The sequence below is a fragment of the Dermacentor andersoni genome, chromosome 11 (assembly GCF_023375885.2).
Source record: "Dermacentor andersoni chromosome 11, qqDerAnde1_hic_scaffold, whole genome shotgun sequence".
Taxonomy (NCBI): domain Eukaryota; kingdom Metazoa; phylum Arthropoda; class Arachnida; order Ixodida; family Ixodidae; genus Dermacentor; species Dermacentor andersoni.
The window spans coordinates 126,783,164-126,801,732 of NC_092824.1; the positions used below are offsets into that span (position 1 = coordinate 126,783,164).

An 18,569-nucleotide genomic window follows, 5' to 3' on the forward strand; every position below is an offset into this window, starting at 1 on the left:
CGAAGCGTACCTATAGCCTACACGCATGCGCAGGGGTGCTTTTCCCAGTCTACCTACGCCCGCTATCGTCAGTGATCATTCTAATCTCTTTATTGCTGAGTAAGATAGACGACGCGCAGACACATCGGCCCTGTGGGTCCGTCTTGATGCTGTATACTCCCACAAAAAGCTCTTTGGCGCCCGTTCCCTCGTTTCGCTTCGCCGTCGGCCTAGCTGTGACGAAGGTTGCCAAGGTCATCATCCGCGCTCTGCTGTAGCTGCACGCGCTCCTGCTGCCATCTCTCGCGCGTGGCGCGAGTCTTGGCTCTCCCCTTGTCCTCCGAAGCCGGATCACGTGTTCTCGCCTATCCTCTCGCCCCCTTCTAAGGTGCCTCGATGCGCGCGCCTCCGCTCGAGGAACCCTACCCCTTCTAGAGTTACTGTATATGCTACCTTGGGTAGCATATACAGTAACTCTAACCCCTTCTAAAGTCCCTCGATAATTCCAAAGTACAGACAGGCTTTGATCCAGCCGACAACGCCAGCGATAGGCTGATCGGTGACATGTGACCTTGCTCCGCCCCTTTGCCGCCATGAAAGTTCCTGCGTGCCGGGCGAAGTGCGCGCGTTTCGCCTGTTGTGCTATGCACATCGCTGCGAAAATTTTGTTCCGGGAGGGCCGAATGGCCGTGTTGCTTTGCGGTTGGGTGCCGAAACCGAACGAACCATGGCAAGAAGTTATTTTGCATCCCGCCCGGCAACCAGAACCTAACCAGAAGAAAAGTATGCTTGCACAGAATTGGACGGAAGGACTTTGAACTGCCGGTAACTGCACGGTTATGCGACGCAAGAAACACAGAACGATACAAAGGTGCGATAGAAAGTATACACGTGCATGCGTCGAGCTGTGATAGTATTTCACTCGCGCGCATGAATGTTGATGGCCGAAGTTTGTGGATATTATTTATTTTAGTTCGTTATGAGCCCGCTGAATAGCCCAGTATGACCTAGGATGCAAAGGACCGAAATGCCTTGTTGCTGTGCGGGTGAGTGCCGAGATCAGACGGAGGACGGCAAGAAGTTATTTTGCATTTCGCGCGGCAAACAAAACCTAACCAGAAGATAAATGTGGTCGCACAGAATCGGACGGAAAGACAGAACTGTCGGTAACTGCACGACTATGCGAGGAAAGTAACGTAGAGCGATACGAAGGTGCGAGAGAAAGTGTACACATGTGCGTGCAGAGCTGCGATAGTATTTCATTCACGCGCATGAATGTTGACGGCCGAAGTTTGTGGAGATTATTGATTTTAGTGCATTATGAGCCCGTTGACTTAGCAAGTGCAGTATGACCTAGCATGCAAGTAAATAGTGGGGCAGAAACGCATTAACTCGCTGACAAATATGCGCATTGCGTTACGTGCGATAAAAAATTAATTTCAGCAGCGAATTCTACTTTCACACTTTCCTGTGTTTGCGCGCGCTGTTAACTGCGCTTTACAATATGTCCAAAAAATCATTTCCAACTGTGCATATCCTAATCGTTTTTTGTGCATTGCATATGTGAATAAATATATTCCTAAGTGCCTGCATTACTCTGCTTTTAAAAACAAATACTGCATAGCCACTGCTACTGGCCATCAAATAATAAAGTGTATTAGTATAATACAGTTTATCAAAGTACATTACATACAGCTGCGAGCTCGTTCCTTCCAAGTTTCCCTTACACTCGAAGAAGTTCCAGTAATCGGCGACGCCATTTTACTGATGAAAAACGCACAACTGCAAATTAGCATAAGAAAAACGCCAGAAGCGATACACGGATCGCCAGCAAAACACAATGCATAGCTGGGCCAATCCGCGTGCGTTTTGTATAAGGGCGACTTAATTCTTACGGGGCTCTAGCGGTGCACGGAAGCGAAAAGGCATAAACACAACAATGCGCGTCATGATTGAAGTTTACGTGGCAACGTCGCACGGTTCACGAGAACAGTCAACCGCATTCACACACGCGCACACACTACGGTCGGCGTTGGTGTGCCGCGACATTAGATCGCGCTGGCAGCCCGAACACGATCGACGAGACTCGCTGACATGATCCATACCGCCGCTTTAGAATGTCACGATTGTTGCACTGGCTCGTAGCACTATACCACAAAACAAAACAGTCGTCGTGTAATCGCTACACGACAAACACACTCAGCGGCAAGAAGACTGTTGGCGCACTCGTTTCCACACACATACAGGATGTTGTTTAGTGGCCGTGAGTGTCGCACGTTTCAGCGACGTTATGTCGAAACTTTCCGTCCAAGTTACTGCCAGCCTTCTTTTTTTACCCGAATTCTTCGTTCAAGGTAACCGCTATGTGTACGCAGCACACTTGCGAGCAAAAGAATTCACAGAGCAAACAGGATTAAGCGCAAGCAATCACCAAGGCTCGCGCGGTGATTGAGCGCAAACGAACGAAAGGTAAACATGTGGAATCGCGAGGCGATCAAGCACTCATTCCGCTCTCTTGAGCGTTTTTCTTTCAGCGCTCATTTGAAATTAAAGGACTAGATTTAGCAGTTCGGGCCCTTCTTTCGTTTTTCACCACAGTCGGGAACCAGTAGCGTTTTATTTCCGCGCGTTTGCAGATATTTTTTCACCTCACGAATGCCGCGGCGCCGCGGTTTTGCTTGGGCGCCGTCTGCTACAGGAACTTCCTAGGTGGCGCGCGCGGCAGATGTCGCTTAAAGCCCCTTAAACTTCGTAAAGTAGTGCCACGCTTTGAAGAATGCCGCCTCCTCCTCCAGCGCTCTGGCCGAAGCCGACGCCGCGTCGCTATTGGCCTAATGGCATCACGTGGCCCCTTGCGCCGGCTTCGTTTGTTTACAGTCGCGCTTCAGTGCCATCTTTGCTCGAGAAGCGGCGCTTGTTGGCGGCATTCCTTCCGTTCCTATTCTGTGTTGTTTTGCTCTTGTGAACGCCTTGAAGGATGTTTTGTGGCAAGTGCGACGTCGCTTCACGTCATTTTCTGTTACCATGACCTGCTGCGCGTTTGGATGCCAATATGGTTTTAGCAAAGGCAAGAATACGTTCGCGATACCGTCCGGTAAGCGCAACGGGTTAAGAAGAAACACATGGCTTCACCGAATCGGGAGGGAGAACTTCCGACCAACTTCCTCCGCGCGACTATGTGATGTAGGTTGTGGCTCTCTCAGAGTGTTGTATGTGCCAGGCTTGCGTATTGTGCTGCGGGCAATAACGTAGTAGATATTGCACAGTTCACTGTGCATGTTGTCATTTGTACGCACGCTTTAACATGATTTTTACGCAACGTCTGCTTTGCTTATATGCGCACTACGTGGTCGTGTTAGTCATATTTGGTGCGCTTAATCGTTTTGAACGCCAACCAGCTTGAGTTCGAAGGCACGCGAGGTTGCGTGCGATAACGCGATTACGAAATTTTTAAGATTCAGCGCAGTGCTTTTGATAAAATTTCAGTCTCGATCATGAAAGCGCCTCAGGAGAGCAATTCTCTGCCTTTCGTGGTTACTTACTAGCCCTCTTTAGATAGACTAGCTTTGTTTGCCACATTTGTTCGTGTTCCTCGTTGGCGGTCGCCCGGTGGATTTGCGATACAGAGGCACCGATGAAAAGCGTGCGTGCTCTCCTGAAACCGTGTTACGCGGTGCGTTCGTCGTCGAGCGACCGCATCATAGGTAATTGAGACGTATGTGCTAATTCGCGTAAGCTTTAAAGTGTGCGAAGCTTAAGATGCGGCGGTGGAGCACTCGCAAAGAAAACGTGCGGTCGCCCGCCCGTTCCCTGGCTTGATTAGTCGTCGTTCGTGCTTGTCATTTGCTCGTTCGTTCGCACGCTCGTTTAGTCGTTTGTTCGCTCGTTTAGTTCGCGCGCTCGTATAGTCGTTCGCTTGCTCGTTCACTCTACAATTAGTTTCTACAGTCACTATGCCTAATTGAGACGCGCTTGCTGTAGGACTCTTAGGCTGGTGCGTTTATTTACGCAATGAGACAATAAATGGTGCACACGGACTTGTGACTGCAAAGGCAAATCTGTAATGCATCTATGTGAAAATAAACTGTTAACTTGTAACTCGAATGCCGTTTCATATCATTTTAACCTATGGATAAAACATCATTTCACTTGCCGCAATTTCGGCCGCGTCATGGCGGGGGGATTCTTTGCGCGATCATGACTTCACTAATTAAGTCATGTCTCGCAAATGTTACTTCGAAGTGAATGCAACCGTCCTCAATGCATGCGCCTCAGTGCAACTCGGTTCGCGACACGTACGTCACTTAGTAAACGGACGAACCAACGCACGATGAAGTGTTATTCGTGATAAGTCATTAACCTGAAAAAATTACTGAAGGCCACAGTGGTCTTGTTTGAGATTGAGTCAAGCATTGTTTCGCGCTCCCGCTTCGCGCACGAATGCTAAAAACTCATTTTATTTTCTTGTGTACGCACAGTCGCGACTCGATGATCGGCCGCGGTATTTCTGTCGGCGTTGAGACACGAGAAACATCATAGCACCAGCGCCCACCTCTTAGGCTTTGCGCGCGCTTAGATTGGCAAGCACGCACGTTGGCGGCACTGTAGCTTGTAATACACTTTCGAACCTCCAGAGCAGTGATCTCCGTCAGCCTTTGTACGTCATAGCTGATACACGCCGCGAATTCACATGGTAAGGGCGGCGCGGATTCTTTAGGCTGAGGGCTTGCTGGAAGCCAAGAGGTTGTCATTCGATGGTAAACGTGTTATTTATAACCATCCGCAACAAAATCTTGCGACACGCCCTTGACAAATGTTGCGTACCTAATTGTACGGCACGCGATACATTCGCAGTCGTCAACGCACAGCGTTAACACTCCTTCAGATACTTTTTTTAAGAAATAGTTATCAAAAAATGAAACAAAAGCTGCCGTTACTGAATTTGTATAACCATCCGACTAGAAATTCTATGCTGTACACGAAGTTACGCGGAGCTGAAAAGCCAACGTGAACGCCTAAAGAGCACTGCCTTGCTATGCGTGCATTCACTCAGCGAAAGGTCGTCTGCTGCGCTCAAGCATCGTAGGCGGCGCCATGGTCGAGGAGGGAGCGTGAAAGAGAGGAGAAACGAGGAGGAGTGAAGGCGGAGGAGGAGAGTGGCACTACTTTACGAAGTTTCAGGGGCTTTAATGTCGCTAACTTGTTATACCTTAACCCCTTCCTCCGCGCAGCGCCGTTGCGGCGACTCTCGCCACTACCGTCCACTCCGCCCTCGCCGTCCCTTCTTCCGCTGTCGCGGCACTGCCGCGGTGCCGGCGGCGGGCGCTCCTTGCCGCCTCGCGCGGGATCCACAGCTATCTGCTCCTCCGTCTCCGCGTCGTGTAGCTGTACAGCTCTCAGCCGTGTCTCTCGCTTCCCCGTTGTGGGGTGCGTTCCTCAGTGGCATTTGTCGCCTCTGGCAGTGCTTGTGCCTAGCTGTCCTTCTCCCGCCTCCACTCTTGCCTTATACCTCCCCTTACCTGGCGCAGTGCCGTTGCGGTGACTCGAAAGGCGTTTCGTCGATCCCCTTCCACTACCCACACCAACCTTGTGCGGCCACATTGAGGGCCTGTCTGTGCGTGAATGAGTGTGACCTTCCCTCAATACCCCGGTTCCCCACCCGTTTCCTCATCCCACCTCAGAAGAAACATTAAGTAATAATTGCTTATCTCCCCCCTCCCCCCTTCTCCACGTCGCCGGAGGCTACATAGCGGCGGATCACGGTGTGTGCTGCCCAGTCCGAAACGCAGAACCGCCTCCGTTCGGCACTGCATGCGTGTTCTGTATGCTGTAGCATGTTGTTGAAATAAGGCAGCTGCTGCGCTCAAAGATCGCATTACCAGGAGGCGTAATCGTCGGCCAATGTTTCTTCTTCTGTTCCAACTTTTAAGCAGAATCACCCTTTTGTGGAAGATAGCCTTGCACTTGCATGAAGCGCAATGAGTGGCTAGTTGCCCTGGTGCTTGTATCAGGCAGCAGGGGCGCGATCGGAGATATTGTGTTCGATACGCGTTCTGTTCAGTTGCTGCAACGTCACAAAGTTGCAGTATGCAAAATTTGTGACAGCGGGGCGGAGAGAGCAGCCAATCAGGAAGCGGTGACCTCCCCGGAAGTTTACTTCCGTCGTTTGTCGTCTGCTTGCAAACAGTATACTACAAAACCAAATGTTTCTCGTCTTCCAAATGAATTAAATCTTTATCTAAAAAAAATGTATTTTTTCTTCTCAAGCCCAAACACGTTTTCAAATAGTAGTACGTGTGACTACTGCAATTTATAACTATTAGGTTCTTTGCGTCGTCCCTAGGTGGTGTCGCGCACAGCGAGAAGAAAAAGGAAACGACGGGAAGAGTGGCGCACTTCTCAAGGGGCAGCACGTGAGGGGCAGTGACAACATTCCAGTGGCTCGCTGGCATCAATGATGTTGTCGATTTCTCTGTACAACCAACGAATTATTTGTATCGAGAAACAAAAACGACGCCGGAATTCACTTTCTGCCATTTCTTCAAACGCGTTTCGCACCGCCACCCGCTCTCCTCCTTCCTCTAGAAACGCCAGCGCAACAACCTAAGTTCCCAACGGAAGCGCCATTTTCTCGAGCGCCAGCTCCCGTCGGGTTCGGCGCCTAGCAGACGAAATGCTCGGTGGGAGGATGATTGACAGGAGCGTGTCGTCATTTTGACGTCACCCAAAACGTGGCCGCGCCCAACACCACCTAGAAGACTTCTAGGTGGTGTTGCCGCGCCCCGCGGCTGGCGACGTCGGCGCGGAGTAGGCCAATCGCGCGCGCCCGTAACCGAACGAACGCGCCGAACAACCATCTCCGATCGCACCCCAGTTCTAACGATGTTCGCGCAGTTATTTACGAACCTGCCTGTTTAGCCCACGTAATCAGCGCCGCATGCAAGCAGGTGCATAAATGACAGACTGCGCGAACATCGTTACAACTGCAGCCTGATACAAGCACCATTACTAATCAACTATTAACCTTTAACGATTCACTATTTAACTATTAACGATTGGCCTTAATTGATTGATTGGATGTGCCTTAATTGCTTGGAATTCTCACACAAAGCTGCCAACTGTAAGATCGGCAAACTCAGTCAGTTCTGTCATATTTTGCTTTGAGACCATTCATCTCTCTGAATTGGCAGCTTCTGAACACCGGCTCTTCATGCCAAGAACACGTCAGTGTGTGTAGCCTGTTGAAGTTGACAATGCTGAGTATGTACCCAACATTAGCTCAAATAATGGGAACTGAGTGCTGTAGTTACGAGCTGTGTGTTTCTTGTTTGCATTTGTTAGCACTTTGTTCACTTCACTTTGAATTACCCGGCGTTCCGACGCAGAAACTCGATACGGTCGTCGGTGAATAGGCGTAGCATCGCCACTGAGAATCCGATGCTTGACCGCGAGCGTCTGGCCTAAAGGGCGATCGTCGAAGTCGAAAATATATCGGTAGGACGATAATACTGGGCAAAGGACAGGTCCGTCGCAACCATTTTCTTTATGTTGGGATCGGCGCCCGAGGCTGGCGCAAGGAGCATGCTAAGCTCTCGATAACCATCGGTCGATAACGCTGCCACGTATTGGTCGCAGATACAATCAACTGTGACAAGGCAAATACCTTGCGGTAGAATTTTCTTTGCCAGTCCAAAGTTACAGACAGGCATGCGAGTGCGGTTCGCAGTAATAGTAAGTATACTGTGAGGCACGGTAACGTCATACTGTATTGGAGTGTCGGGCAGAGGAGTGACGATGTACTCGCCATCAGGAACTGGTGGGAAAGACAGCAGTTAAATGTAGGCTATTGACTTTGGCGGCAAGCGAAGAAAGCCGGTGGGGCGTAAGCGGCAGTGGAGTGCGTCAGAAGGTTCTGCGAGCATCGGCAACTCAAGGCGAAGGGTACTGGACGAGCAGTCAATAAGAGCAGAATGCGCGGCGAGAAAATCGATCCCGAGAATGAGGTCGTGGGGGCAATGAGCAATTACAGTGAAGAGGACGGGAGTGTGGCGGCCGGCGATGCTGACACGTGCCGTACACCTGCCGATGATAGGCACAGTACCGCCATCCGCAACGCGGACGATGCGTTCCGACGCTGGGGTGAGGAGCTTGTTCAGTCGTCGGAAGGCAGCACTCATAATAGAAAGATGTGCCCCTGTATCGATGAGTGCCGTGACAGGATAGCCGTCAACGTCAAGAAGGTTTCGGTTCGTAGGTAACGTGAGCAGAGGATTTGAGGGCAGGGTCGACAACGCAGCTTCACCTCCAGAAGCTGCAGTGCCATAGTTTTCCGGCTGGATCCGGGAGGCGATAGGCGGTGAAGAGAAGCGACGGGGTTGGGGCGAACGAGACTGATGGCGTCGAGGTGAGGGCGAGCGGCTGTAGCGAAGGTTCGGAGCAGGAGCAGCGGCATTGGGTTCATGGCGGGCGGTATAAGCAACAGAAGGTCCAAAGGTGCGGGAATAGGCGGTGGCGTATGTACGAGGAGATGGTGGCCATCGGTTGCGGCAGTGACGAGCGACGTGGCCGATGCGACAGCAGTGGAAGCAGATTGGCCTGTCATCAGGGGTACGCCATTCGGACGGGTTGCGGCGAGATGTGCCTGAAAAGGACTGCCGGGGACGAGGAGGGCCGCTAGAGAACTGGGGAACGCTGGGTTGAGACGTGGAACGCACGGAGTTCAGACCCATGTTCTCAATTTCCTGTCTGACGACGGCCTGAATCATCGCAATGGTGGTTGCTGGCGGATCGGGAGGCGTCGTAGAGAAAGCTGGCGAACAGGCGACCTGGAGTTCGCGGCGAACAATACGGATGACGTCGTGACAGGTGGTGGTCTGACGCGGTCGACCCTCACATGTCTACGTAGCAGCAGTGTTGGGTAGCCGCGTAATGTGGTGTGAGATACGGCGGCTCTTAGTTTGTTCAAGGCGACGGCGTTCTTTTATGATGGCGTCGATAGTCGAGATTTCAAAAAAATGAAGCGCCAACGGTAACGGCACACAAAGAAGTAACAGAAGACAGGATAGGATGTTCCTTCTTTGTGTGCCGTTACCGTTGGCGCTTCATTTTTTGAAAGCTGTGCACCAACTAGCCCCACAACGTGTGTGATAGTCGAGACGTTGCCGAAAACAAGCAAATTGAAAGCGTCGTCGGCGATGCCTTTTAGCACATGTGCCACTTTATCTGCTACGGACATAGTATCGTCGATCAGCTTTGCGACATAAAGCCAAGTCGTCGAGGATGTAGAAAACGTAGGGTTCTGTAGATTACTGAACACGAGACGCAAGAGCCTATCTCGCGGCAGCCTTGCGCCCAATGGGGTCGCCGAACAGTTCCCGTAGCTTTTCTTTGAAACTGTCCCAACTGGTTATCTCGTCGTCATGCGTTAGGTGCCACACGCGTGGGGTGCCGCCGAGATAAAAGATGACATTGGCGAGCATAATCGTTGGGTCCCACCTGTTATTAGCACTGGCGTGTTCATAGAGCTTGATCCAGTCGTCATCACTGTCCCTCCAGGCCAGAGAACACACCTGGGTCGCGATGTGGGGCAGTCGTGACGATTGGAGCAGTCGGACAAGCCGAAGCCGTTGCAGAGACGGGCTCGTCACCAGGAGGCATGGTGACAAACTCGATGTGCCGACAACTTCGGAGTTCCGTGGTGAGGACGGGGATCGCTGACCTCCACCAGAATGTTACGTGTGGAAAGGCACAGACGAAAGAGGCTATTTACAGGCTATTTACACTGTAGCCACGCAGCCAGGCCGACACTCACTCGTGCCAAGGGCACCGACCAACTTCGTTCTCGCGGCGCTTCGTCTCTTGAGCATCTGTCGATGATATCGCAATATATATATATATATTGCGATATCATCGTATATAGTCATCATCAAACAGGATTTAAAACACACTTTGCATTAGGGCCAACTTGCAACACCAAGTGCACTTTCTTTTAACAGAAATACGACTGACTTGCGACGTCCATATGAATGGAACCTTTACATATTAATGGGATCTGACAACAATACCAGACCTCCCAGCTAGTTCGTGGGTGCTAGCTCACTTGAGACAAACGCTGCAGACATATATAAGCATGGCATTCACTTATTACAGATATAAATGCATCGAAGATAAACTAAAAAGTAAAAAATACAAATACAAAGTGCTAAATCAAGATGGGAGCCGACAGATAAAGTAGCACACTGTTGTATAAGCGTTGCAAACAGTGATAAGGTGCCTCGGAAAGGCTGGCCTGCGTTTCGGTAGGTAGGCTTCGTCAGAGGCGGCCTTGTCGTCCTCAGCGGGTTAGCTTTAACAGATGCGGTCATTGTCATCGGTCGTTGGCTGTAAAGGAAGAGACTGAAAAGAAAATGAGCGCCGCGACGTTTGACATTTCTAGACATGGTTTCTAAGATGAGGGGAAAAGAGCAGAAGAGTGGGAAGGCGGCCACATGGAGACTGGAGAAAGGACGAAGGGTTGGTCTTTTAAGGGACGTTAACCATGCAGTAGTCTGGCGTAGATGTTGTCGCAGCAGCAAACAGACGTGGTGCGGCCCTGCCAGGTGCTGGAGGTGCCTAAAAAAAAGATATGTTGTCGGTTGGGGCTTTCGAATGTTTCAGTGGCGTTTTAAAAAGTAATAATAAATGAGAAAAATAAAGTCGCAATTTCGCCCGAATAGCGAAGCATCAATTGCGATAGCAAAGTAGTAGACAGCTTTACGATGTAAGGATAGTAGTTTTATCGACCTTATAAGCTGGGAAACATTCGCTTACTAACTGAATTGACAAGGGCGGTGTCAGCGCGCGCAAGAAAACATGAACGCATCGCACTCGATGAGCGCTGACACGCTGTCAAAACGCTCGTGTGAGCAAGCGAGGCAGCAACGACCAGCGAAGTGACCTTCGTGCGGTCTCCCGAGTCAGCGCAAGAGTGGCGAGAAAACAGCGCGCGCAAAGGTATGAGCTGTCTGGAGATCCCTTCCAAGATACGGCGCGTGCGACCGCGCCAAGTGCGCACTTGTTGACGGAGTCGAATCCGCCCCCCTCCCTGAGCTGCGATCGTCAGTTCCCCTTGCGCCCGGTCGCGTAATGCACATTTGCTGCCGGAGCACAACGCCGCCCGCTTCCTTTTCTCCCTCCCGTCCCCTACGGCCTTTCGCGCGACGGAAGACGGCACGTTTGCTATCCGCTTTCTTCCTTCGCGCGCGCCATATACAGTCGCGATCGCCGGCTTCCCCTCGCACGCTTTCACTCGCACGTACGACGTTCCGCGTGATGCGACGATTTTATCGGCCTTGGACTTTATAAGGAACCTCACGGCGATGGCTACGCCGACGGCATAACTGCGCCTGTATAGTGCTCATATAATAGCTGTCTCACTAAAAGAGGAATAACACAACAGGAGCGAATTGGCAGAAGCTGGAGGTGGAAGGTGTGCATGGAAAAAGGGCTTGTGTAGTTGATGGAGGCATAGAAGCATGGAAGAAAATACCAAATTGAGTGGTAGGGGAGGGGCAGGGAATAGCTGGAAACGAGGGGTATGTGAGCTTAAGAATCAAGGTTAGCTGATGGCAAAATCGTGTTTTTTTGTTCCATTGTTAATCATATCAAAGTTACAAGTTTACATTACAGCTTTTAGCTATTCTAAGTTGTCACGTGCAGACTTCATTCCCGTCGTGCATAGGCATATAGACTTGTGTTGAGGTATGATTCTGTATATTTCCTCTTGCACAGTGAAAAGAAATTTGTAGTATATAGAGCCTTGCTTCATTGAATATATGGCCATGTTCATTGAAGTGGCTGGCTTCCGCTTTAAGTAAATTGTATTTTATATATGCGCAATGGTCGTTGAGTCTTGTATGAAGTTTGTCCAGTCTCACCTATGTGTTGTTTGGTAAAAGTGGCACACTCTTGACTATAGACTACGTTGCTTGACGTGCAGGTGAAACTCGAAGTTACATCGTGAAGGTAATCTAATGCTGTACGTTTTACTGTAGTTGTAGATTGTATATGTTTGCATATAGAGAACCTGGAGTGGCCACAGGGACTGAATGTTGGCTTCGTCTTTGTCCTTATTTTGGCATGTACAAGAATGCCCTCGTAATTAGTGTTGTGCCTCTAAGCTATTCCGGGTCAGGAAAGAAATTAAGTTTCTGGTTGCTGGTGAGAATTGGACCATAAGCAGAAAGTTTTCATTTTTACGGGGCGGGGGGGGGAAGGGGGGACTATCTTTCAGAACCCCATATATATATATCATCATCATCATCATCATCAGCCTGGTTACGCCCACTGCAGGGCAAAGGCCTCTCGTACTTCTCCAACTACCCCGGTCGTGCACTATCGCCATGTTGTCCCTGCAAACTTCTTAATCTCATCCGCCCACCTAACTTTCTGCCACCCCCTGCTGCGCTTCCCTTCCCTTGGAATCCAGTCTGTAACCCTTAATGACCATCGGTTATTTTCCCTCCTCATTACATGTGCTGCCCATGCCCACTTCTTTTTCTTGATTTCAACTAAGATGTCATTAACTCGCGTTTGTTCCCTCACCCAATCTGCTCTTTTCTTATCCCTTAATGTTACACCCATCATTCTTCTTTCCATAGCTCATACATATACAAGGGCGGCGGGTTTGTTACATTATATAGGTATATGTATATAGGTACTCTGACGAAGGCTGGTCCACCAGCCAAAAATGTTAGGTAAACACGTCTTACTTCCAAAAGGTTCGTCATCTTTTTCCTGCATATATATATATATATATATATATATATATGCAGCCGCGGTGTGGTATATAAGGTTCCGTTGTCTTGTGGTAAAGTGTATGTAGGGCAGTCAGGCCGCTGTGTTAACGAGCACCTTAGAGAACATGAACGATCCATACCAACAGGCACAGGTTCCCATTTGGCTCAACATTGTAAAATATGCAAGTGCAAAGCCATGTTTCATGATAGTACGATTTTGAAGAAGAGCCGTTATACCACCGCCCGAGAGTTATCGGAGGCTTTCTTCATACAGTCATTAGGGTCACAGTGCATTAGTGTGCCTTCTTTAACCTTGTACAGTGCTGAATATGGTTTTTTGAATTCTGTCGCATGAGTGCGCTCTTGTGATTGGATATTGGTGGTTCCTGCACATGGTGCTCACTGTGCATGTTCCTCTAGATTCTGCTGTCTATAAAGGAGTGCCGCAATAAAGTGATGTAAGTTGAGAGTAGCGCCTTGTCCTGGGGGAGGGGTCGTCTTTCTTGTGCCCATTGTTTTACGCTAAACAAAGTAATTATGGATGCGCACCAACTAGCCCGCCAACGCATTGTGCTGAACATATTGATTCTCTAGGCATTGGCTACCTCCTTCTCCTTCAAAAATGTAATGAAATTTGTCCTGTGTGTATATTTAAACATATTGCATATGTGCATAGTGCTTACAGTATAAATTTAAAACAATGTTGAAGTGAGAAAATACAGATGAGGCAGCCGCTGCTGGTGCTTCTAATGCACTTGTCCTTTCAGGATTTGCAGAAATAAAGCAAAAGTATGAATTAAATGCCATGCATGTCAGTGCCAACAATTATGTACTAAGCTATTGGCCACAATAAAATTTTAAGTTAAAAGGTCAAGGCAAATCAAAACAAGCCTCAAATGATAAGGGTGAAAAAGCTCTAGTAATGACGTTTGTGTGTGGGGGGGAGGGGGTAGGTTTCGGCATTGCTCACCCCCCTGGTTAACCCCCCCCCTGAGAACTTGGGAGGGCGCTCCAGCCCCAGAGCCCCCCCCCCCGTAGTCGGTGCCTATGAATTGGACAGTAGTTATTGAGGATGTTGTTCATGTTTGGGGGTGCATTTGGGAATGTAATAGTAAGGAAAGGCATTGTTGTTCTTGTGATGTTAGGGTGCGGTTGGAGGACCTCGGCTCGCTCAAGTTTGGTTGCATCAGTGTAGGCTTTCTTGAATGGCGCTGTTCGGGTGGTTCCTTTTTGATAGGGTTTCTTTAAGTGATCGAGTCTATATATTCTATGTAATCTTGGTTTTCAATGCAAATCCAACATAGTCATGTGGCTTGCCCTTTAAAGATACCTTGTTTGCAATGTCTGGGATCGCAGATTGTATATTCTAGGTAATGTGTCTTGTCAAGAGGTTTCCTATACAGTTTTGTCTTTACTATACGATTGTCGGTATATATTGTTGTGTCCAGAAAATTTATGTGCTCAGTTGAAGATTCCGATGTGAATTGTATTGTTGGTTGAAAAGAATTTAGGAGTGTTACAAGTTTATCTAGACTGTCCTGACCATGTCCCCAAATTATAGATATGTTGTCTATGTATTGTAGGTATGTGTGGAGCTTGTCTGGGCAGCGAGATAGGAAATTGGTTTATACAGTCCCCATCAATATGTTCACCTCGGTTGCTGCAAAAAATGACCCATGCATGTAGTAATCCCCTTCAGCCCTAAGTGAACATAGAAATCCAGCACAGAAATTCGAAACCATTTGCATTCAAAAGCTTCAATGCAGAGATTAATATGCACAAGGCAGGGGTAAGTAAGAGGAAGCGGTTTATCATCCTCACCCAACATGGCCCTTGGTCATAAGATATTTCATTTTCAGTGGCCCTCATGGCAGAAAGCCTTACCCGCATATTCTGAAATGAACCTTGACTCGCTTTTCCTCCACTCCAGCGAGTAAACTGCAACACTGCCCCTTGAATTAACAAAATGCTACGCTTCTCAAGAATTCTCACCTATGCAGTGTCAATGAAGCGCAGTGATCACTTCTGTTGAGGGGTGGCACTGCCATGAACTTTATTTAGAGTCAAGGTGGAGTGGGTTTAGTGGAGGAATGTTCTAGAATACAGGGGTTGGAATATCTGCATACGCATAAGCATTGTAAATGTGCAATAATCCTGTCCCATGTAAAATGCATGCATGTGCTATTCCTTTTGAGCGAGGATGCTGAGTTCAGTCATTTGGACTGTGTGCACAGGAGGAGTGGCCAACAAGTCAGCTAACACAACGGATCTGCTTGCAGCAGCAAGGTGAGCAGCTGCCTTGTTGATTTGCATTGGCCAAAACACTGGCACTTCTACAGGAATGAGCCAGCAGATGGTCGAGGTGGGCCTGGCAGCCGTGGGTGAAGACCTGCAAGCTGTTGCTGAGGCCTTGCACACCTGTCAAGCAGCCCATGCACAGGTGATTGCACTCTAGATGTGGAACGGCCATTTTCATACACCGTATGACGGAACATTGACCAAGTATAGCATGGCTACCATGGAAATTGCTTGCAGTAGCTCTGATCTGCACATTTCTCAGTTCTGGAGACTGTGCCGATATGTAATGAATATTCGTGTGGCTTTAACAGGACACTACAGAATCAATTATTAGCAGATATGTGATTTCCACTGGGTGCAAGTCTTATCAAAATCAGAACAAGCTGAAGGGCTCACAAAAAGATAGAGAGAAAATGATCAACAGTGAGTTAACGAGTGAACAGTGAAAGCCTTAACCTGTGGTCAATGTTTTGACGAGGGGACTTGTCTTTAGGATAACAACATTGGGACGTTTGTGGGCCTGAAGAAGACAGGCCCAATTGTCGAAATGTTTGCTCCAGCCCCTTATGAACCTATTGTCGATTATGTAGAAAAATCACTTCATAGCCTGCGGGTTTGCGGCGGACAGTGTCGATGGGCCTTATACCAGAGGCATTACCTTTGAAGTGTGAGGCTTAAGTAGAGAAAATGGTTGATTTAGATTGAAGCTACTTGAATTATAAATGTAGTTCTCCAACTTGATCACCTAATATTTCAATTGAAGGTGCCCATTCAGTGGAAAGCATGACATACATTTTATGACCGTTGTGTAAAATGGGTGTTGCATGTCTTGTAGGGTGCTAAATATGATGCATAAAGGTACCATCACACTAGGACAACAGTTTTCCACTTTTGGTGTGCTAAGGGTACCCAAAAATCAGCTGACTGCTGTGTCAGCAGCCAGTTTGTTGGCACTAAGTCACACAATTTTGCTGACACACTTCAATCACACAATAGGCCCATTCCCACTGACACAATGCACTCCCCACCCCTTCCTTTGGATGGATGGATCAGTGGATTTTATTAGCAGCCCCCTTACAATACAGTACTAGTTTATTTTGATCACGAACACATAGTTGTCAGGGGGATTGACGTAAAGGCAAACAACTGCCTCACACAGTGTCCAGACCCCTCCCTCTAGGTGGCAGGTGGCACACTATTCAGCATTGCAAGAAAAACTGAGAGAAAAGAAGAGGCATTATATAATGTGCTACAAGGGTGCAAGCAATATAAGTATGCTTCACAGACATGTGTTGTATATAAAAAACTATATTCTAATAAATACAATATAGTAACATAGAAGCAAAACTGATGATGATGATGAGAGGAATACAAACTCTTCAGATGCGATTTTCTTTGAAACTAAGCATTTTCTTCAGACGAAACATGCACTTCAGGGTTTCAGGAATGGTAATTTAACAGTCCACGTTGACATAATATTTGCCTTTAGTCTACCTTTAAAGTTAGCATTCTGTAATGTCGACTCGTACAGAAATATTCTGGAAACATATTGCACACCCATGTGCACTGCTACCGATGTCTTCTCTGTTGCGCACCAACAACACAGCTCCTTTTCTCCATTCACAGTAAATGCACTGTTAAAATATGTGCCGGTATAGTTCCTACTACAGTCATGCTGAGGTCAGCATATGAAACAAAACAATATTTTTGATTGCAGTGAAAACGCAACTGCAACATTATTTATTATTTTGTTTCAGAGTGAAACCGAAATATTTTTGGCTGTTTTCGGTTCAAGGGGAAAGTTGGCAGTACAAAACAACAGACGTGAGGCAGCGTCAGAATTGGCGCGTCAAACCCGTACAGACCCCTGTGTATATGCGGACCCCTGTGTAACACAAGGGTCCACATAAGCGCGTGTCTCAGACGGGGATAGTGCAAGTGGTAGCCAGTCAAGTGCTCCACTAACTTAAGACTGCTGCTCAGTGTACTAGGAGATCGGCATCATAGTAAAACCTAGGGCTTGCGCCCTGAGGAGCTTATCGTTTCATTTTCTATGGGTACAGTGCTTCAGTACAGTGCTATGGGATTGGCCACCCTGGTGCAGTACTTGGCCACAACCTCCTATATGAACACAACAATCAAACCCTGGCCCTCAGTCACCAGCAGCTGCGAAGCAACTGACCACGGCGGCGGTCAGACCTGCGACGCAGCAGAGGGTGCTAAGAATCACTGGCTCCGGACAGGCCACCATTGGAATATGAACCTGGCAATGTTTAACGCTAGAACGTTATCTAGTGAGGCGAGTCTAGCAGTGCTATTGGAGGAATTAGAGGGCAGTAAATGGGATATAATAGGGCTCAGTGAAGTTAGGAGGCCAAAAGAAGCATATACAGTGCTAAAAAGCGGGCACGTCCTGTGCTACCGGGGCTTAGTGGAGAGAAGAGAACTAGGTGTCGGATTCCTGATTAATAAGAATATAGCTGGTAACATATAGGAATTCTATAGCATTAACGAGAGGGTGGCAGGTCTTGTTGTGAAACTTAATAAGAGGTACAAAATGAAGATTGTACAGGTCTACGCCCCTACATCCAGTCATGATGACCAGGAAGTCGAAAGCTTCTATGAAGACGTGGAATCGGCGATGGGTAGAGTGAAAACTAAATACACTATACTAATGGGCGACTTTATAGCCAAGGTAGGCAAGAAGCAGGCTGGAGACAAGGCAGTGGGGTAATATGGCATAGGCACTAGGAATAGCAGGGGAGAGTTATTAGTAGAGTTTGCGGAACAGAATAATATGAGGATAATGAATACCTTCTTCTGCAAGCGGGATAGCCGAAAGTGGACGTGGAGGAGCCCGAACGGCGAGACTAGAAATGAAATAGACTTCACACTCTGCTCTAACCCTGGCATCATACAAGATGTGGACGTGCTCGACAAGGTGCGCTGCAGTGACCACAGGATGGTAAGAACTCGAATTAGCCTAGACATGAGGAGGAAACGGAAGAAACTGGTACGTAAGAAGTTGATCAATGAGTTAGCAGTAAGAGGGAAAATAGAGGAATTCCAGATCAAGCTACAGAACAGGTATTCGGCTTTAACTCGGGAAGAGGACGTTAGTGTTGAAGCAATGAACGACAATCTTGTGGGCATCATTAAGGAGTGTGCAATGGAAGTCTGTGGTAGCTCCGTTAGGCAGGATACCAGTAAACTATCGCAGGAGACGAAAGATCTGATCAAGAAGCACCAATGTATGAAAGCCTCTAACCCTACAGCTAGAATAGAACTGGCAGAACTTTCGAAGTTAATCAACAAGCGTAAAACAGCTGACATAAGGAAGTATAATATGGATAGTATTGAACATGCTCTCAGGAATGGAGGAAGCCTAAAAACAGTGAAGAAGAAACTAGGAATGGGCAAGAATCAGATGTATGCGTTAAGAGACAAAGCCGGCAATATCATTACTAATATGGATGAGATAGTTCAAGCGGCTGAGGAGTTCTATAGAGATTTATA

At 48.2% G+C, this 18,569-nt stretch overlaps 1 protein-coding gene across 5 annotated transcripts in view; it reads left to right on the top strand.

Annotated features, from left to right (window-relative positions):
- The window catches only part of LOC126517476 (uncharacterized), a 114,191-nt gene that overhangs the window by 77,940 nt on the left and 17,682 nt on the right, over positions 1-18,569 (top strand). For 4 of the 5 annotated variants that reach the window (XM_072285558.1, XM_072285560.1, XM_072285556.1 and 1 more), the window contains exons 2-3: positions 14,990-15,041; positions 15,095-15,195. In XM_072285558.1, the coding sequence (XP_072141659.1) occupies positions 14,990-15,041; positions 15,095-15,195 (153 nt within the window). Of the gene's footprint in view, positions 1-9,584; positions 9,677-14,989; positions 15,042-15,094; positions 15,196-18,569 lie in introns of those variants that run through there. The other variant, XM_072285559.1, reaches the window with a different exon arrangement.